This window comes from Anomalospiza imberbis, chromosome Z, assembly GCF_031753505.1.
Source record: "Anomalospiza imberbis isolate Cuckoo-Finch-1a 21T00152 chromosome Z, ASM3175350v1, whole genome shotgun sequence".
Lineage (NCBI taxonomy): Eukaryota > Metazoa > Chordata > Aves > Passeriformes > Viduidae > Anomalospiza > Anomalospiza imberbis.
Window position 1 is genome coordinate 30,836,259 of NC_089721.1, and position 23,071 is coordinate 30,859,329.

At 34.9% G+C, this 23,071-nt stretch overlaps 1 protein-coding gene across 1 annotated transcript in view; it reads right to left on the reverse strand.

Annotated features, from left to right (window-relative positions):
• Positions 1-1,673: 1,673 nt before the first annotated feature.
• The window catches only part of CNTLN (centlein), a 188,047-nt gene continuing 166,649 nt past the window's right edge, over positions 1,674-23,071 (reverse strand). The window contains 4 exon segments of the mRNA XM_068177356.1: positions 1,674-2,291; positions 10,161-10,238; positions 11,513-11,643; positions 11,646-11,697. Coding sequence (XP_068033457.1) covers positions 2,190-2,291; positions 10,161-10,238; positions 11,513-11,643; positions 11,646-11,697 — 363 coding nt within the window. The 3' untranslated portion in view covers positions 1,674-2,189.

Here is a 23,071-nt window from a genome sequence, read left to right on the forward strand (position 1 = left end):
ATCTCTCAAACTATGTGACTTTTTATCTCTGAAAAACGTTGACTGGTATTTCCATTTTCATTTGTTTATATATCAAATTAGAGAAGAAAATAATTTCTGAATGAAAATACCATCTTTCTTAATCTTTTAAAGGCATTTTAATGGTACTTCACAAACTTTCCAGCAAGGTTTTCAGAAAGACAGCAGTTTTATAGTTTCAGGAGCATTTGTGCATAAATCTGTCTCCAGCTGGGTTTAAGGATTTCATTTTGCTCTCTCTTTTCAGATGAAGTAGATAGTAATTTGGTTATGTAGTGTTCTTCCTTACTCTTGCAGCAAGATAAGACGTCTTTTTGTACCCAGTTGCCCAGGAGATACAGGTATTTTCAGGGGCAGTAAAGCAAGATATCTGAGAAAAAGACAGGGAAAATTCTTGCTTTTTGAGACATATTTTCTACATGAAATAGCTGATGCTCTCTGTATTTTCACTATGACAAAAGATCAAGTGTTAAAAATCAGCACCAGAATCAGACTTGTACCAGTGGGTGTTTGGCAATGTGGAAATGAAGACAATGGGGATAATTTTCGGGGATCTCTGGTCTTCGGAAGCTCTTTTCACTAAGCTGCAATAGACGTTTTGATGAAATGATGTTCAAATACACCTTGCTGGAATTACTGCACAAAATTAAAGCATGGTTTCCACATGTCTTGATGGATTTATCTTCCTTAATTTTTGTTGTCATTGTTTTATTGGCACTGGAGTCCATGTAAATTTTTAGCTTCTGTAAAACCTGAGGCAAACAGTTCCAACATCTCTGTTTTATTTGCATGTGGGTGGTTTTCCTTTTGTTTCACTTCCTTTTGCTTACCTCCTTTTACATTCCTTTTGCTTACTTGAATGTATCACCACACAATTTCATATGATGGCCCTTATTCTTGCATTTATCAACCATTCCTAAAGACGTGGCAGTTTTTTTATACAGGGATAGTTCCCAGTCTTAATTTGCTGGTGTAGGTGGACTGTGTTTGCAAGATTTTCTCTAATTAAAATAAAAACCTCTCTCAAGCCTCTGTGTTCACCAGGTGCAACTGAGCAGAAGTTTAGAGATGTCTTCCTTTTGTCAGAGACACCAAATAGCAAACTCCATAAATTAGAAGATACATGATTACATCCTAGGAAGACACTGGACTGACATGCAGAAAACCTCTGTTTCACGCTTCATTTAAGTGAACTTAGTCCAAATAGGTCTTTATTCTGATTCCCCACCCAATATAGATAATGATACTTGTTGTAAAACAACTTGATATCCATAAATGAGACATATATAAGAGCTAAACATTATTAACACATGAACTCAGAAACGTGTGTCTTGTTTTTTTGTCAGGTAGGTTTGTCCAGAGGAATTCAAATTCTAATATCAAAAATGTGAAGAAGCAGCAATTATTTGTTAGTAGTGCCAGAGAAATCTTGGTGGAAATAAATGGCTAAAACTCTACACTGCTTCCCCAAGGCAAGTGAGAGCTTGCAGCTACTTGTTAGCTGAGAAAGAACTGGACCTACTGGTGAAAAAAAAAACATAATAGAAAAAACTTTATTGTATTGATTTTTTAAAATACATTGCACACATTATGCTCCAATATGCTCAGAGGAAAGTACAGCTTTTCCTGTATTACTCCACATAGAATATTTTTATTCTATAATAATTCATTTTTTCTAACATAAAAGCATATCTTTTTATGTAGCTTATATCATAAAACTGGGTTTTACAAAGAAGCTAAAAGAAATTAGGTATTCAAAAATCTCAGTGATATTCCCAGTTCCTTTATAAATCCTACTTCTACTGTTCTGATTAGTACAATCAGGTGTTACTTGGCTGCTTTTTGTTCTTTCAAAATTGTATAGAGGTGTATTAGTCACAACAAAGACATCCTCTCTCTACAAAGCCTGCACGTGTTCACTGCCAATGCATTTAAAGGAAAATAATTTTGAGCTTTTCATTGATTTACAGCAATTTTTCTCTTCAGGAATCAAATACCACACTGCTTTCTAATAGGAATTTAATTAATTCCTCTTGTTCAACAATTAATTAGTTAATGGCTTCTGTGTATGTATTGAACATGCATATTGACACTTCTTTATGAAAAGAGGAAAGACATGAGGAAACAGCACACATTTTAGTCACACTTTGCAAATATAAATCTTAGCAATATCATACAGTGTGCTTCATGAGGGAACTGTACTCTTCTACCAATTTCTTCTTCTAATTTAATTTTTCCAGTACAGCGTCCATTAATTATGAGGCAAAAGGAAACTGAAAAAGAAACAGAGTAAGAAAAATGATCATTAAACTTTATTTTTTTTTATGTGAAATACATTTATTAAATATCTTTAAACTATCAGATTTCATTTAGTTCTGACAACTACCACACACACATTTCTGATTTTTAAATTTCATCTGCCTGGTTAGTGTCTGAAAATTTGATCTGTATCATAAGAATGATAAAAGAGCAGTGTAAAATGAAAAAAGATAAACTCCTTATTGAACAATTCATGCTTTACTGACCATGTTAATGATGTAAACTGCAGTACCAGTATCTCTGTCATTTATCTTCAATCAGCTGATCAATAAAAGGTTACAGTCACCTCTAGGGCATGCAGAAATCGTAGTGTACGAGTGTAAGTTCACTACTCTCAGGAGGATGAGACAGAACTACCAGTATAATTCTCAATGCTGTAGCAAATTGCCTTAGACTCACACACAAAACCTTGTAAATAATTAAACAACAACAAACAACAACAACAAAAAACCCCAAAACAAACAAGAACAAAACCCCAAAATAAACAAAACCACAAAAAAAAACCTCTCAAAGCAAAGTAAAATCCCAAACCTCCAGCTGCATTAATTGTAATATGACACAAATGTCTGCTTCTCTAAAACATGATACCAAAAAATTTTAGTGACATATCTACAGAGAAAAATTAAAACCTCCTTTAACTTCTCTGATATAAAAGATGCATTTGCACAACCAATGTCTTCAAAGGAGATTTGGTATATTTTTCAGTGTCATCGCTTTAATGCTTAAAGAGATTTTCTTTCAAAGTCTTGGTACATCAGTGCACTGTTTGCTGGAAAGTATTTTTAGAGGTGGTGCAGAAGAGTGGTCGTGGCAGTATCCATCCCGAGTGGCCAGTGCTGTGCCAGAGGAGAACAGGACAGTTTTCATTCACTGTTGAAAAGTCTCTATCAGCTTCACAGAACTCTGTCAGCTTACTGAACACATGGTGAGACCAGTGGTGAGTGAGAGGTCAGTACTACACGAAAAGTAACAGCTCATTCTGAAGGAGACATAATTCCACCAGAAATAAATAAGGTAAAATATAGAAAGTGGTGGAACAAGCTGCTGGCCAATCATAATTTTCTGCTTTTCACAACTTTACTTCAAAGCAACACTTTTCTATCTAGAACTCCTGTCTAGTTCCACACTTCAGTATTGCTACTCTGGTTTCATTTTTTCAGTTCTCTATGCCATCTGAAAGAGAAAATTGTATGGACCTTACGCCAGATAGAGTAGTGCTTGTTTCCTAAATACACATGAATCAAAATTATAAAAGAAACAAATAAAAACCCCAGATATAAAGCACATCAAATAGAAAATGTTACATTTGAACTGATACATAGACACAAATCTATATATTGATATTTATAATTTCTAACAAGTCAGAAAAAAAATCTAAAAAAGGAAAATCTTGTTAATAGAAGGCATGTACTGTGAAGAGATAAAATAGCATCCTAAGTGCTGCTCAACAGTCACTTTGTAGTTATAGAAAAAGGACAACAACATGTATTATTTCCTTTTTCTAAAGGAAAGGGGGTTTTCAAGGTCTGGAACTTGCTGGGCAGACATGTCTCCATCTGTCATAAATAACTTATGTGTGTAGTAAGAAATTTCTGGAAGACATCTACACCTGTCAGCTTTCTCCTGTGTGCTATTGTGATGACTTTTGGGGGAATAGAGGGCTCAAATTCACTGAACACAAATCTACTCTGTGTAATATAAGACATAATCTTACCTGAAATGCTGTGACACGCGCTACTGTGCTTTAAAACATTGACTCCAGCATCCTGCTCCCTCTAATTTCTCTCCCTTTTTTCCTAAGTATGAGAACACTGTACCATTACCTCAAAGTCTCTAATTCTTCTTGCCTACCTTTTCTACATCCATTTCTGATACATTTTACCTCTTTAATGCCATGAATGAGATGAATGGCTTTTTATTGATGTCTCTGGCTGGTATCATTCTAACTACGTTCTACTTGCTGCTCACTACTCTCTGTGGCTTCTATGTCATAGCAAAGTGATCTTTCAAGAACTCTTGCCATTCAAGTGATTAATTTAAATCAAGAGCATTTGAAAGTGGAACATTATGTCATTCTTTCAAAATTCGTTGGTTTCAGAGAAAGTGCTGTATGTTTCTCTCTGGTTTTCTTTTCTTACAGACATGCAGAACTGGATGATCTTTACAGTTTTAATCATTAATAGAAGCTTGTCAGATTTACTTTTAATGATGACTCTGTAACTATCCTGGGAAACCTCCCTTTACATTTCTCCCCAGAACTTCACAACCACTGAAGTCATCTCTACTCTAAAGCATTCATCCCAGCTTCAAAACCTGCCATATGCTTGGGAAAGGCTTTGCAAGTTCAGTGAGTGCTAAGCACGCACCTAAGGAGTGAAAGCTTGTTTTTACCACTGATCATGAGTTATTTTAATACAGAATGATACTTCTTTCAGATTTTTTACAATTATCTGTGCCACAACCCATTTAACATTAATTGTGGTGATCCTACATCAGTACATTATGGTAGCCTTTAACAGAAGTAGTATTTAATTGATCCATAAGATTTCACAACATCTGAATGTGCAAACTACATCTGGAATAAAATAACTTTATTTATTTGACTTCCCAGATTTACAAATATCTTCTTTGATAGTAGGAACACATATGAATGAAAGGCATATTTCTTACACAACTTACCAGACAGATATCTTGGTGTATGGATAAATGTAAGGTAATGTGATCCTAAAGAGTCAGAAATAGTGACAGTTAATTCTCCTTCTTTCACCTATTTATTCTGATCCTAAATTTGCTTCTTTTGGAGAACCCTTCTGTTAAAAAAAAAAAAAAAAACAAAAAAAAAACCAAAAAAACCTAGTAATATTTATTGATATTAAACCACATGACTGAGCCTCTTTCTGCACAAGTGCATAAATATACACCAATCTGCCAGTGGAAAGTATTATAATGGATGCAAGGCAATGTTTTCATTCTAATGAGACGCAGCATCTCCATTTGCAGAGTGCAGAATTACTTCAGTTTCTGTTTCACAAACTCTAAAATGTCTTAGCATAAATATAAAAGTATTTAGGTTTTGGAACATACAAATTAGTGGTTACAACTATTTCACACCTTCCCATATGGACCATCAGTACAATACTTTTTCCCAACAAAATACTATTCAAACACATTGCAGAGGTGCCTTAGATTGAATTAAGTGAACCACAAAAAATATTATGAAATAAAATTGGGCACTAAGACCAATAACTAAAACATCCTAAAATCACTAAAAAATAAAATTCAAAATTAAGAAAATCACTATATAGCTGTTGTTTGTCTTACTCGTTGCTCTTATTCTGCCTCACGATAGCTCCATATACATCCTTATATAAATATAAATGTGCCTTTTATCCTGAGTGACCAAGCCAATTTCTCCTTGATTTCAGTTTAGGATGAGTGATATGATGTAGTTTTTTTTTTTTTTTTTTGTGTGCATGAGATAAAACATAGATTGATACCATAATGCATTGTCAGTGCACAGGACTAGGCTCCTATTCTCATAATGAGAAGAAAATCAAGACCTAGTATCAGTGCTAATGGTGCCCAGAATGTGGTTCAGACTGTGCCGGTGCTGCTTTTTAAGGTGCAGGTCCTTGAAACACCTGGTGCTGGTGTCAGTGGTGATTGTGCACAGGTGTTTGTACATGGGTGAATACATGTTTCTGGGTGTGAGCAGTTCAATGATACACATAGACTGCAGGGAGACTAACGAAAGCAAAGCAGGTGAGTTATACGCCAAGAAATTTGGAAGGAAGCAACTGTGGCCGTTAGTATCCATTCCCAGAGGACAGCAACAGAAATATGCCTTTAGAAGCCAGTGCAAATCCTAGAAAGGGGTTGGGGAAAATCCTTACTTATGATAAGTGAATATACTCTTCTAAACCCTATTCTAGAGATGTATTACACAAAGAGTACTGACAGAATAGAGGAAAAGGAGCCTTTCTGGAGGTTTTCATTATTGGAATATGACTTTTAGACTCAAAATGAAGTCACGTGAAAAGATTTTATTAGGCAGCTTTGTTAGTGTAAGATGTCATATCCCAAGGAGTGCATGAGGAGGGAGGAAAGGCAAGTGTTGCTGTAAAAACTTAGGTAGATTATTTGCATTTTATTAAAAAATAATTATTGGAGACTTCAGGCAGTAATCTGGATTGGGCTACCATAATGTACTCACACACAAAATTATTAACATTTTTCTGAGATGGTGTGCCTTACAGTAAGTCACAGTAAATGAAAGCCAAGGATAGTATAAGAAATCATGTGTAAGTTACATGAGAAGAAGTCATCCTATTGGCTTAGCCATAAGTTTCCTACGATGGGAAAAAGCTAAAAAAGATTGCTTTTGTTTTGAGTTTTAGGGGGAGTGTTTATGATTATAAGAAGAGAGTGCTACTATAACGAGCCAGACTCAATAAGACATAAGCACTCAGATGTGAGGGATAAAGTGGGTAAAAGCCTCATCACTTGCCTTGCAAGTGCAAATATATGTATGTGCAAATACATGTATTTGCAAATACACATACATATTGAGATAATCATACTTATTCCCCCCTAAATAATATAAACCACTAAAAGTTTAAGTGTCTATAACGTGAGACTTCTCCCAAGCCCAAACAGTAATGTGTAATTAGTCTGATGCCTCTACACATGTGCAGGTAGCAGGTATTTTTGTGCAATCATGTGAAAACTCTCTGCATACAGGTTCTTCACAGGCTAGAGAACCTTTTCCTTTTATCCCAGTGTCAGTTATTGAGATATTTATTTTTATTCTTTCATTCTTTAGTGAGAACAATCTAGAGTGTTACTGTATAAATACAGAGACAACAGAGAAAAACCACTTCTTGGCCACTCAAGAGGTAGATTTAGACAACAAGTGATTTTTACCAGCCCTGTTGAGTTTATAATATGACTGTACTTTCCTATTATATGATTCTTGTTTACATAACAACATCGCTATGCAGAGATGTCTTTTAAATCATAAGCTTCTTAGTAGTGGTCTAGTTTCTTGACATAATAGTTGATAAAACAAGGACACAAACTTTGACTGTTATCTGTGATTTTCAGGAATGCAAGAGTATTTTTCACTAAAATATGAATAATTTTGTAAAGCTGACAGATATGAGACTTTTCCAAGTCCATAAGAGTATGGAAAATAAAGGTACAGATGAAGTGAAAACAGAGTTGTGGCATCCTTTATCATTACACTTTAGGGGAATCTATAAAATGACAGTAAAAAGCTACTAGTGTTCCATTCAGTCCCCCCAAAATTCTAGTGCAGCAGTAAAATGGCATATGCCAGTAATAAAAATAAAATGTCTATGACATTTTAAATGTTATCGTACTGTCACAGTAGAATAAAATTAGCTTGAAGAATGATCTAAAGGGATATGAAGCAGTTCATTATGTATAACAGCAATAGCAGCAGTTTCCCAGTGTTCATAAAGGTTTCTCCATTAAATTTACCTCCAGTCAATAATTAGGAGTCCACAAATAAACCTAGGCAATTAAATCAATACTGCTGGGCAATTATATTTCAAAGTCCTGGCTCAATGGCACAAGAAGACACTATATCAAACTGCAATATTAAGTGATCTGATGCAATTTTCCACTGAACGTTTACTCAGAAAATCCAAAAAGGGCAATCCTGCATCTTTGTTCAAGATGCAAATAGGTAGCACAGTTTGCCAACACGTAACACTTAGCAGGCAGTCTGTTATGAGCAAAACCCTGCAGAAAGCTTACATTTCACCATGGGCTTTAGTTTGCTGATCAGAAATATTACCAAAGCTTACTAAAAGAAACCACAACCAAACTCTGCAAGATATGAGTAAAGCATTTTAAAAGGCACAGAGCTGTTCCATGAGCTGCTCTCAAATACCGATGAAGAAATCTTAACTGTTTCCATCTATATGCCTTAGCATGGACAGAATGAAAAGCAGAGCTGGCTGCTCCCCAAAACCACTATAATCCTCTTGCAATTCTAAAAAGGGTCTGCTTGCCAAAAATTACTTCTACCCTCAGTGTTTCTTCTGAAGAACCCCACAAGATGGAGCAAAAATCACAGAAAATCACTATTTTAACTTGTACACAAACATTCATAGCTAAGAACAATGAGCTCTTCTGTCCTTGTATAACGTTTGCAATCTTAATAAACCTGGTTTCATTCAATAATTCCTTCACTCTCCATACCCTGGTTTTTGCTGTCTGTCTATAGCAGATGAATAAAAGTGATACAATTCTGCTTAATATTTTTTAGCTATTTACCAAGTAACAATGAAAAACAGAACAAGAAGTCTTCATGGTATTCCATGGATCTGATTCATATTTTGGAGCCCATAATATGAACAGAATCTTGAAATTTATATATTTTTTAAAAATTGTTAAAATTAAGGCAATTAAGTCAATATAGATAATTGTGCTTTTAATGCTGAGTTTCATGTAGCATTATGAGGTTTAATTAAAGTGCCAGTTTTTTTGACAAAGCCAGTAAAAGCACACTGCTATTTCTATTTCCTCTGCTGCAGCAATTAAGCAGTCTTCAAGTTTTGATAATGGAAGAGGGAAAACCTGTCATTTCTTAAAAATCAGGTCAGAGGATACAGTCTCAACACAAAAGTTATTGATGGTTAAATACATAAATCTGATGTGTGTATTTCTTTAAAAGGGCTTTCAAAATATTTTCAATCATTCACATTCTTAAATGATACAAACTACATCACTAATGGACCCATACTAGTGAATATGCATTATGCACTGGATTTACAAATCAAGTTTTAGTTCTTTCCAGACATCAGCTGCCCATCATTTAAATAAAAGAGAAAACTAAAAATGTAACAGAAAAGTTTTAAGAGTCGGTATATATTGTCAGTTATGTCCAAACAAAAGCTGACTATGGGTAGAAAAGCTGGGCTCTCACCTGCCAATAAACTGCCCTTGATCACTTACAAGAGGGGAGCATCCCAGCAGACTCTGTGTGTATTAAAAAAAAAGACTTGAAAGAGAAGAAAAAGTATCATACAGGTCACAGCAGCAGTCTCAATGGACCCCTCAGGGATTTCTGCAAGTCTCAGACTTGTCATCCTCTATGCAGCTTTCCTCTCTGCCCAGAAAATGTCGATAGGAAAATGTTTGAGGGGCCTCTGGTGGAAATTTTTTCATTCTTTCTGCATTGACAGGATGCCAAATCAATATTTACTTCCCACTAACAAGCTGCTCGAGGTCTCAGTAGAAAATATTGTAGAGAATGCGAGAAGACACGATAATAAACAGCTGTCTGGCTATGAGGAAAACATGAATTGACTGGAAACAGGTCCACAGTAAAAGGTCACAGAAACCCATGAACTCCTCAGGTGTCCATAACAACTAGTAACTTTAAAGGCACATAAAAAAAGTCTCTTTTTCCTCAGAGATATGAGAGAACAGATCATTTTCACTCTAGAAAGCATTATCTAATGTTTCAATAATTCAATTAACACATTTGCCAAGATCCGTGCTGGTTTTCTCCAGCATTGTTTTACTGGCTATGTTAGCTGAAGTTAGCTGTTAAGTTAACTATCACAAATCCTTGATTAACATCTCTTCAGTTTTACACAGTAACTCTGATTTTAAGAGATATACAAAGAAAATACTACAAAACAAAGATTTCACATTGCTCATCACAGTATAGTCTGAGACCATCAATGGCACCATAATTACAAATACAATATATTAATTAAAACCTAAAAACACATAGCTAATCAAAGCAGAAAGTTATAATTCATTGTGGGATTATATAAATTGAGCACCTGTGCTTTAAGAAGTTTCTGTATATGCTGTAGCCATTCTTTATCTTTTTCAAATTCCATTTTTGTTTCTGTTGTTTCCTAAAAATAAAAACATCAGGAGCAAAAAATAAAATGTGTAACTGGGTATACATTAAATACAGAGCATGTGGAAGTCGGAATCACATTTGCAAAATTAATTATCTGAAGCATACTCATCAAGTATCAGTGCTCTTATTAAATTTTTAAACCTACTCTTGTCTGTTCATGCCTCTAGAAATGTGCATAGTATATTCTTTTCATATGAATATACATGTGTATGTGTGATCTATGTCTAAATTGTATGAGTTTAACATAAAGGTGCCTGAGTCTATGCACTGATAGAATATGTAGTGTATGTGTAGTGTAAATTCATCTCCTATCTAATAAATTTGTTTTATATTTACAGTTAAGTATGTTTATGTGTTTTACACATATATTCACAGTGACTAAAACAAAAAGAAACAGGATGTAGAAATTACTTTGAGAATGAGATAAGCATGGAACAACTCTGTCAAAGTGTATCACTTTATAGGATTGTATAAATGTTAGTAAACAGGGCAGAGATCAGCCCATTTTATTTGTATTCATGAGTGTAATCCCTATCAGTGTATACGCATACCATGCACTGTTGTTTCACCAACAGGAAACCATCCTTTTTGTGGCCACTTTAATATAAAGCTCCAACAAGGCTAAACCTAAGTCATCACCAGAGTACTGTTACAGGCCAATAATGGCCAGTTCCTAGATACTTGCTAAAGTAACTGCACAGGCTTTTTCATATATTATTTTATCAGGACTAAATAAATCTGGATAAGAAATCCCATCACTACATCTATTTAATAGAGTAATTTGATGAAACACTATCAAATATTTCATGGTAAAATGTATGTTAGAATCAACAAAAAAGGCAATGAATTCGCCCAGAAACCATGTGTCTATCAGAAATACCTTTAATAGGTATCACAATTCAGAGAGGAAGTATAACAAAATCAATCTGGCACAGCAAGACACACTCTAATGTTGTTTTCTTTAATGCAGAAGTCTATTTAAAACATACAATCCTGCCAAATAGCCTCACAAAAAAGGAAAATACTGAATAATATCTCTTCATACACATGCTCAGAGCAGTATGTGTATATTTATGTATGATGTCTTGCCACCTTATGAATCTCTAACCTGACCTTTTCATTCAGATTAAATCCTTCTTGATTTCTGTGCTGTATCTTGCACAATGAAATTTCAGTTGTTACCTGCAAATCCTTTTCTTCAAGGAGGGATATGGTCAGCATCTTCTAATCTATGTTTATTTTACTGAAGTTCTTATAATAGCTTACTTCATCATCTCATTCTTGTAATATTTCATAAAGATCAGTTGTTGAAACATTACAGATAGACACTGCTAACTGAAGACTCTCTTGGGAAAGACCCTTTTTGCATGCTTTCACTTCTCCCATTTTTTTGCCAGTTTGATTTTTGTTCTTAGGTCTTGTACACTGTGATGTAGCTCTTCAGTTGGAGTCTAGAAGACATATGCAAAAAATACTCTACTGTCATTTTTATAGTGCAAATAAGATGGAAAAAACAGTATCATTTAGACTAAGCTCCTTTAGATGGGAATTATCTTCATTCTGTGATATTGGTTCTACAGGATATGTGCTGGAATATTAAATAACATGCTACTTACAACACAAAGCATGAATTAATACAGTAAACCAAAATGTTCTTGAATATACATACTGTTTTGGAATGTCTTTAGCAAAGTAACTATTCTTCTAATGCCATCATTAGTAAGACAAAGCAGCTTCCACAGAATCAAAATCCTTTCCTGACCCAGTCTAGCAGAAATGTTCTTGAAATAGGAACATAAGTGTCAGGCTTCATTGTGGTCAAATAGAGATTTACGTTTTTTTAAAGCTCATTGACATTCTCTGTATGCAGAAACACCAGTGTACCTCTTTAATCAAAACCTGAAATTTTGTTTCCCACCAGGAGAAGCTTGTTCAAAACTGTCCTGGCTACCAAGCTCCTATCTTACCTATTTCTTAAGTTCTTTGGTTCAATGAAATAACACTAAACATCCTTGTAATTCATCAATTTTATAACTGAAGTAATTTTGGTTTAATATTTATGTAACTATGACAAAAAGATTTCATCAAAAGCTGAGCAAGACAATTTTATCTAAAAATTGTTGACTAAAAAACGAGTCCTAATCAATTTTCAGAAGATTCTCCTAGAATATTCAACTTCCATGACTCAAGTAGAACTGTGATTGTCAACACAAACTCCTTGGCTGAGTTGAAAATGAGCAAAGAAGGTTTTCTTTTGATCATCCTAGTGAAGCTCATCTTATTAAGATACATCTCAACAGTAGCTGATCAGGTCCTCAAAATTCTTATTCGACAGAATACCTTCTTCTCATAGAAACTGACTACAGGATTATGAAGCCTGTTTATTGGCATTTTGGGTAAAGTATTCTACAGTCTCTAGTGTATCTGAAACAGTCATTAGAGAGCATCTGCTAATATATTTCAACAAAGGCACAGCAGACTCATCCAATTCCAAGATTTTTTTCTCCTACCACTTCCCAACTTAACATTTTTCTGAATTTAATAAAATGTAATCATTAAAAATAAAAGTACCCTACCAAAAATCTGGGGAGAGGAGGTACAGTGAAATTTGTCCAGTTTTCTGATACAAGTGTGGGTCCCTTCATCCACAGAATTTCCAACAAACTATTTCGGACATAAGCCTATCTGCAAGTTCAGAGCTGAGAGGAATGAAGAAACTTGAAATGTAATGGGCAGGGACCTAAGTCAACTTGAACTAAGCTCATAGAAGGAAATAGACTGAGAGAAGAAGGAGCCCCAAAAAGAAAAGCAAACACTATGAAAAAAAAATACAATTAAATCACATGTTTTTGTAGCATTTGAAATGGTTTAACAGTAAACTGGCTCTTGAAACATATAGGAGATGTATTTGACAATGGAAAAATAGGTTCAACCCTACTTTTTCAATCAAATTGAATCAGCTTCCCATGTTTTAAAAAGAGATTTCTCTAAGGCATAAGGGATCCCTCTAGAAGATGCACATGTGTAACTTGATGCAAAGAGAAAATATAAATTAAAGGAGCAAAATAGCAAGAAAATTACCTGCAAAGCCACTTGGAAAGGCTATAAAAAATGACAAATACCAAAAACAGACAAAAAACATGATAATAAGCAATGTTAAACATTCACTCAAATGCCTTAGAAAACATAGAAAATTGCCAGGCAATAGTCATTTGACACTATTACATGAATGTTACTGGTGTATCCAAATTCCAAAAGAAGTTCGTGATGAATGAACAAACTGATAGCAATAGTGGAACTCAGAAATTGCAACTTCAGTGTGATTGGCTTTTAGTCCATGGTTCCAGAAATGAAGGATCCAGAAAGAAAGGTATCAGAAAGACACTGAAAAATCTATGCCACCAATTTAAAAAAAAAAGGAATAGAAAAATTGAAAAAAAAAAATTAAAAAAAAATCAAGTTTAAACAAAAATCACTGAAAGAGAAAATTACAAGTAATATATTTTAATATGCAGGAGTACACATTTTATTTATAATCACAGCAGATCATTCATATGGAGGACTTGCACTTCAATTCCTCTGTCCCTTGAGCAGTTGAAATACACTAAAGCATATGCAAAGCACAAAGCATATGTGAAAAATAAGGCTACTTTATGGACTTTAAAACTAGACTCTGAGAGATTAGCTATTTTTGAGCCTCCCTCCTTCATGCTATTGATATAATGTTTTGATATAAATTTTATCACTAAATAAGTGCCTTAAAAATTATGGTCTTCCTACGATTTTAAGTTGCTTTTTCTTCTGTTATTTTCTCATCCATCATTTGCTAATATATTAATGTGCTAAATTGTTTACTTATTAGTGATTTATTTTATATGTCAGTTCATGTTCGAATACAGAAATGTTCAGTCTCAAGCCACACAGCTTTTAGAAACTGAAAGACCCATTTCCAAACTCAAAAGTACAAAGAATCAAGAGTTAAGCAACATAGGTTTTGCTGATGAGTGTACTGAAGGCAGTATAACATTATTCTGTGATTAAGAATTTGATCCAAAGCATTCTGAAGCTAGGTGTAGGATTTTGAACTGAAACATTCCCCCCTGTGTACTTCAAAATACTTTAATTTTAAACTAATAAGCATACATCGGTGATGCAAGCTACCTAAAATTAAATCAGTGCACTGATTTATAACAATGCCTTTATTAGTACCAGTAATACTAGGATTTGAGATTTTATCTTTGGTTTTTTCTTTTACTGTCATATGTATAGGGTATTTTGTTAGCAAAGCCATTTTCCTAACTTAGATCAGAGTTAGTCCTGTGGGACACACTTTGCTGCTACCAGCCAACTAGAATAGGAATTCTTGATTAATTCCTGAAACGAATCTGTACTTCTTTTCAGACCAGTGCAACTACCACTGATCTAACAAGAAAAAAAGAATCTTAAAATTCTAACAAAATCACCTTAAAGTTCCTAGTCTTTTTTAATCATTAGAAATTGTTGAATTACCAACCAACTCCATATAATTTCTATAATATACATTACAGATGTTGGGCTACAAATAATTCTGAGGTATCTCCATTATAAGCCTTTTTAATTTATTTTCACTACCTCAAATATTCATTCTTAAGAATATATTGTTCTCATATTTGGCCTCAGCATGTAATCACTTCTTAGCACTGCAACTTTTGCCAGTTTTGAGATGTATAAAGACAAAGGTCTTCTTTCAATTAGAAGGTCCTATTTAATTAAACATTCAAAGAAGCCTTGGTGGCACAAAGACACTGACAGCACACTATTAATAAGGCCTTCACATCCCAAAACACTGACACTCGTTGATCCTGAAATTAACACAATTTGATCAATGACCCTAAGTAATGTTGTATGACCAAGGCAATGCCAAAAATTTTTCCTGTAATTACCATATTAATTTACATACTATTATTGTTTGTTGCATAATAAAACTTAATGGTCCCAAGACAAATTCTGATGCTATCTAGCACTGTACCTGCGTATAGCCAGATTTCAGTCTTGCACTGGTGCAGATCTCATGTCAGAGGCCATGGCTCATGAGTCATGGATAATTTAAAGTTTTACTGTATTTTGTACTATAGTAATAACAGTGTGCTGCAGCTGGCTGAGATCACAGAATCATCAAAGTTGGAAGAGACGTTCAGGATCACCTAGTTTTTAACCACAGTGGCCAAATTAAGGTTCAGTTTAGCTTTGGCCCTTCTAATTTTCTGTCCACATACTTGACAGCGACTTTGTAGTTCCCTCAAATTACCTGTTCATCCTTCCAGAGATGCTATGCTTTTTTGTTGTCACAAGTTTGAGCATAAGGTCTCTGCTAAACCAGACCGGTATTTTTCCTGCTGGCTTATCTTACAGCACAAATGGAGATGTAGTTAATTGTCTTCCAACAGCTTCTAAGGTGCAGCGTTTGGGATTTGTAACTAAACCAGTGCTGATAACACATACCAGCCATTGCTAAGCAGCACTGGCACAGTGTCAGGGTCTTCTGTTTCTCATGCTGCCACCATGGCATGTGGGCTTGGGATGCACACAATATAGAGAGGGAATGCAGCTGGGACTGACAGCTGGCCCCAAGTGACCAAAGGGACGTTTCCCACATACACCACTTAACAATAAAATCTAAGCGAGATGGTGATTTGTCTGCTCAGAGACTGGCTAGGCATTGATCTACACTCCTTGGGGGATTTATTCTCCTTTCTTTCCTTCATTAAACTGTCCTTACCAACACAGAAGTACAAAAGTTTTCTTACTTTTTCATGTCCTATTCTTTCCCCAGTCCTACTGGGGCAAGGGAGCAAGCCCCTGTCAACAAAGAACTATGTGGAGTTTAGCTGCTGGCCAACCACCACAGCTGTTGGTCAACCAACCACAAATGCATAGGAGAATAAAATATACAGAACAATTTTATATGTAGCATTGTGTGTGTAGTTCAATATGGAGATGACCTCAGGTACAAGTAATGTGTTCTTAGAAACTCACTTGTTTTGTAGATTAGAAAAATATATGGATGTGATTCAAAGCATTGAGCCAAAAATGAAGTGGAAAATCTTTTCTGAAAAAAGGTTAGTTTCCTAAAGAGTCAAAAGCATTATGAAGATGTCTGTGAATAACAAGAGCTAAATTTCAGAGAACTGAACATTGTGCTTAAAGAACTCTACTTTTGTGGTGGAATACTTATTGCTGGCCTAAAGTTAGGCCAGATCCTAATGCTGCAAAAAGGCTGACCCCAAATACCTCATAATCAACAAAACAGAATGAATGGACAAAATTACACAAAGAGATGATATCATACACCGTTTCAGCAGCTGAAATAAACATTCAATGAATGTATAGTTATTTGTTCCCTATTCCCTCTCTAAAAATGACTTTCAAAATACTTTCAGTAATAATGTTTAAACTGATACCACAGCATGACTGAAAACTCTTCTATAGAAATTTCATTTTAAAATATGTTATTTAATGTATATTTATATATGTTATTTAAATTACCTCAGCTCCTTCACTTGAAAAAAACACACCTTCTAGGCACAACCTTTTTTTATCAGAAAAGGGACAAGACAAGACACAAAAACAGGCCACTATAATGGACTTGTTTTGCTTAGGGCTATAACATGTAGCATTCTGACCCAAGGGAAGGAGAAAGCCTCAGGAGGTTGATGTAATTCTTACGATTCTCACAGATCACATGTCATTTTCAGAGACTCAGCAGATGCCCTGAAAATAAAGATGTAGAGGACATACAGACCAATCTTCACCAAGTTCAGTATTCAAACTTCTGTGGTAAAATATTAAAGTGGCAATAACATTGTTTTACCAATGTCACACAGGCCACATTTATAAGGTGATGAGTTTGTTTTATTTACCTGTCTGCAGTCATAGTTTCTGCTGTGGTTCCAGAATTTATTAATATATGTGTTCAAACATGATGTGTCTCATTGTTTTGTGTACTTGGAGGAATTAAGATATTTTATAATCTCTTCCATTAAGAATAAAGTAAACAAACAAGCCATTGAATTTGTTAAACTTCCCCAAAATAAAAAAGATACATTCAAGAGAATATTAGTGTGATACCTAAAAGCTAGCAGAGATGCAAAGTTTCAAAGGCTAATTCAATAAATATCTGAAAGGAAGAAATACATCCTCTAAAGCTAGATATAAGACCAATATATATGATTTAAATTAATCAATCTTATGTTGATCAGCACTGAGAATAGTGCTCACAAATTCACAGAAATAAGTGGAAGATGAAAGCACACATGGTCTGGAAGAACTGCCTCACCTAATGACCTGTAAGAGTTCCATTACACATAAATATAGAGAAATTGCAGTCTGAATGTAAAAAATAATGTGATATCACAGTTGCATCTACAGTCTGATTTTCCACAATTTCCTGATTTTTCAATTAACACAGGCAAAGCTGAACACACATAAGCCTAACTAAGATTCTAACAGGCAAGATCTGAAAGATTCATTGAAGTAATTTAAAATACTATCATTCTCTCCTACACTAGCAGCAAAAGTTATCTCCAGTTTGCAGTCCAACATCCTAGCCTAGCCCTGCCTTCTCCATGGCTCTAAGCTATGTATGACAGACTGTGAACTAGAAAAGGTGAATTCTGTAACATCCCAAACCATACATCTGAAGAAGTGTACACAGATTTGCACAGTATTTCTTTTTCAACTACTAAAGCTAAACCTATTGCAGCTTTTCTGAAAACCCCTCAAGTAATATAGTATAAAAAGGGCCTTAGACAATTTTAGTATTTGCATACAAAACTTGAGCTTCCTACCACTTAGTACTGCAGATCCCAAAAACCCAGTGAAAATGCAATAAGAATAATAAAATACATTGACAGGAATTAGTAACTGTGTTGCATAAAATTTGATAATCTGATCCTTATCAAGGGCAAGATTTGAATTTGTACAACTATGCTGGCTTAAATTGTGCTATTCCTTCTTGCCATTAGGGGTGGAAATCTTCCTTGGCTGGCTCCCCATTTCTCCGAAATTGAGCAAAATACCATTTGTTCTGGATTCAAAACGATTAAAAACAAATGGTTTCTTTAAACCCATATATTTCTGAGTACAAAATTGAGAATACTCTTTTGACTGCATTTGTTTAACCATCTCCAGGTGCAGAAAACCATAGGGAAGAATACTGAAAATATTTCAACCTGTATTTGACATTATAAGAAAAGGAAATTGAATACATTGTGCTACGTTATAAAAAAAAAAAAATTAATTCCTTACATATACAAAGACAAATTACTTAAGTCATGGACAGTCTTTAATTTTAGATTGTCTTCCAAACAAGCCACACTTAAACAAAGATACAGCACTGGACTTACTATGGCCAATTACAATGTAATTTATTTTCAGGACAGAATATACCATATATTCTTAATGGTACACTTACATGTTTCAAAATTCCCTGTGTGAATAAAAGTTAAGGAGCTTTGTATTACTGGTCAGCTTTTTCTCTTTTTGTTTTCTAAACATCTCTTGAGAACTGCTTAGCTATCATACTTTATGTTTGAAATCTTGTCTTAAAAATCTGCTTTTCTTCATTACATTCTTTGTAATACCTTTAAGCAGACTTTATTGCATCAGCTGGACAACTTATTTATAGAACATACAGCAGGTACCTACTAATATGAGGGAACTATGGTCATATATAATTTTACAGCTTTACAATTATCTAATCTCTCCTGTACATTAAGCTTTAGGACTGTCCAAAACTTGAACTGTAGACCCAAATGTTTTCAGACTGATGCTGGTTGTTAAATATCAGCAAACACTCCATAGTTTTCATTGTACTGTTGCTAAATTTTCAGCACAATTACCACATTTTGTGACCTATAACAGAGAAAAAAATAATAGTTTTCTTAATAGCAAAGAATGAGTTGAAATATGTATAATCAGCATGGGATGACAGGCAGAATATTTCTGTCAAAAAATGGTTTCTAAAATTCTATTTATGTTGAATGGGCAATAATAATAATTTAAAGTCCTATTTATTTCTGCATTTAAGTACTACCTCATTTATATTAATTTTTTGCCTGGTCTATGTTCTTTGGTTTCAACAGAATTTCTTCTGATTTACACAAGTGCTAGCAGAACTACCATCATTCCTTTAAAACTTCATATATTACAGTTATTTACACAGAGGGAAAAAAAAGGCACTGACAGAAATTAGAGCTTCACACATGTGTAGCAAGAGATGTCTGGAATCTTAGGGAGTTTATTATCTTGAACAGTTAGGGCAGACAAAGTCAGCACAGTTGTACCAGATGTAGCAAACAAAGATATTCAGGGCAGACCAAGAAATACTGAGGTGAAGCAACACTCCAAAGGTCACATAGCAGGTCAGTGACCAAGATGTGAAGAACACCATGATTTTTTGACATTCAGCTCAGTGTCTAAGCTTATGCTATCTTTCTGCAGAAACACACAAAATAAATCAGATGCTCTGTGTAAGACCACTGCACTGCTGAAACAAATGTGTCTGAAACCCAGTTTAAGAGGTCATCTCTGGCATTACTTAGATTCTTTTAAAAATCCCATAAAATTTACCAGCTGTGTTTTCTTAAAATACTGTAATTTTTTGGGTTTCTTAATGATTCTGTCTTCCTAGAGCTCTTCCTACTTCTCTGTAGCCCTTTTGGTGTGTACCTTGGGGAATCCCCTTAACTCCAAGCTTCCTAAGTTACTGTGGACACTTCACAAGACCCTGTAAATGAATGAGTGCTTTATGTTCTCCCTGCTTCAGCTCACTTTCTTAGCAATTTTATTGACATGCATTTAACAATTATTTCTACATGAACTCTTACATAAATCATTACTGGAGACCTTTTCCTCCTTTCCACGTTTTTCTAGTTTTTCTAGTTTTCTTTTTTTGCCAAAAGGGTTTCTAATCACTTCAAGCCTAGAGCCTTTAGTATGTACTCATACGTCCACCCCTGATTTCTTCCAGTCATTCCTTTTTCCAGTCAACATTGTTTCTGTCTTTTAGACCCCAAACTGGCCATTATTTTTAAACAAAGCATCTTTCTAGGTCCAGCAGATAATGGAGTAAGAACTTTAAAAAAACTCTCTCCAATGCATTTAAAGAAATCCCAGATGGATCTAGACACTTCCAGAAGGGCAGTATGGTAACACCCAGGTGATCCAGCTGATCCTGTTTCAATCTCATTCTTTGCTAAACCTACTCTTGATTTGATTTTTTTTTTTTTTTTTTTTTTTTTTTTTTTTTTTTTTTTTTTTTTACTGAGGCACAAATGGAATTTTTTTTGCAGATTAGTGGAAATAGTCTCCAGTTCAAGTTTGTTGGATCTGTTCACACGCTATCTGTTGCAGTGCATTTGTGGTCTCCAGGGGTCCCCCAAGGCTGTGAGTTCTCTGGTAGCAGCAGGCAGGCAAGGAGACTCCACACAGCTTCTGAGGGTGCTCATTAGATGAGGGGTTATTGGGGGTCCTACCCCCGGGAGGCAGCATGGTTTCTGAGGTGGGGGGGAAGGGGGAAGGAGGGTGAAAGAGAGAGGGGGAGAAAGGGAGAAGCTAGGGAGAAAAAGGGCCAAGAGAGAGAGCCTCGTCCCCACGGCACACTTAACAGGGAGATTCAAAGTGGGCACGGAACAGATTGGGCCAATGGGATTACAGACTCTGTCTCACCCCTTGAAAATGTATGGTTTATTCCAAGGCTGTGATCCTTTAGGGGAGGATCCCTCCTGAAGGATCACAGGCTTGGAATAAACCATACACTTTCAAGGGGTGAGACAGAGCATACCATTTAACTAAAATATAACACCACAGCGATCTACAGTTATAGAGTCACGGTCTGTGAAAATGTCTCTCTTGCACTCTAAGAAGAATGAAAATAGCACCATTATTAACAAAATCACTTGTGTATGTCAGATATGCATCTAAACTTTGCATGAGATATACATGCTCAGCTACAAAAAACTGACATACCTTACAACTTGGTTACATACTTGAATCAACTAAATCAACATCCCTAAATTCTTAATACAGAATTAGATAGAAAGTAGGATTTATAAACATTCAATATATTTTAAGCTACATCTGTCACAGTCTTTCTCTATCCTAGTCAAAACCCAAAGTGAAGTGCTATCCTTCTAAGTCTAAAAAGCAAAGAAAGAGAATGGGCATGCTTTTCACCATCCTCCTCTTTATTCTTCCATTTTATTTATCAAGATTTTTTCCATCAAGACACCTACAGTATATGCTGTTCCTGGAACACTGTATGTATCACTAACCATATGCCTCCTGTAAACCATAAGAATTCAGCCATTCACTTAATTCATTAAAATTCACAAGGCCTATTATTCTGTTTACAGTCTAATAGATATTCACTGTCACTATTCAGGCCTCTGATTCAATTTGCTTAAATCCCAGATGCAGACTAATCCTGATGGAGATTAGCTTAATTTATCACCAATTTCTTCTCAGAACCAAGAAAGGCTGATATTTCATAATAAAAGCTGTGTTTCTACTTTTTTCCATTAAGTAGCATGCCCAATGAAGAAGAAGCAATAAATGCCTAATTTTTTAATGGTGACATTTTCTCAGTTACACAAATTTTGCTTTTCATATAGGACACCATCTTTTAAGGTGTGTATTTTACAGGTAAGAATAGCGATTCTCATCACAGTGGAAGATATTCCTGGAATCAAATACTATGCTGATTCTGACTGAACACAGATTGGCAGACTTATCATGTACTCCACACAATACAAAATCACTCTGGGTATACTTTTCTAGGTAAAATGTTGACAGTTTGGAGTGTAATAAATGAAATATACTTATCTTTTGGCTCGCAAGTGTTCTCAATGGGGAAAATTTTCTAGCAACTTGAAGTCATATTAAAGATGTCCACTTCCAAATCAAAACTGACAGTGCTGATTTATGTGATAATATCTGCTGTTGTTTGCAAAATATCCCAGTGACTCGCTGAAGAAATCTTTGTGTGGTCAAACAACACTTCCAAATTGGCACACTTCAGATACAATTGCATAAAATTTTCAGAATAAACTAGTTTTGATCTGTATAGCATACCATAGTTCTATTTTCACAAAAAGTTAGTCTCTTTTTGCTAATTATTGAGTTTTACAGTTGACCATTGTGTGCTTCTTTTTTGTCAGATAAAGAAACAAATGATCATTCTGTATCTGGTCTTGGTACCCATCTGAAAAATTACTTTCTGCACATCCTGGGCCTTAAGACGTTGGAGCACTAGTACTGCCAGGAAAATTGAATCCACAAGGTTTGAGAATATAGTCAACAACAGCAAAATTCTATGAAGAATATCTCTTGCTGTTTTGCTGTAAATGGAGAATTCTGAGAGTTGCCTTCAAAGATTTCCTTCTATCTGAAGAACTGACTGTGACTGAAAGTAAAGACTGTAGCAATGTACTTGTGTTGCTCTCATGTTGAAAACCTGATAAAAAACAACTAAATATTTCCCAATTATTCGTGCCTTCCAACTCGATTAATTATGTCTAATATTTTGGAGGATTTGTTTATAGATAAAGAACAAATAGGAAATGATCTCTATACAGCCATCCTAAGAACATATTACCTAGCAATGCTCTATTTTGAACCAACCCAGAACAGTTCAAGAGAAAAAGACAAGGATAGTAAATAACAGGAATTTGCCAAATAATAGGATTTTTTAATATGACTAGTCATTAATTACCATTTGTTTTCAACATGAAAAAGTTTTATGTCGCATTCTCAGTTAGCACTGCCACTAAAGGACAGTCTCAGCAC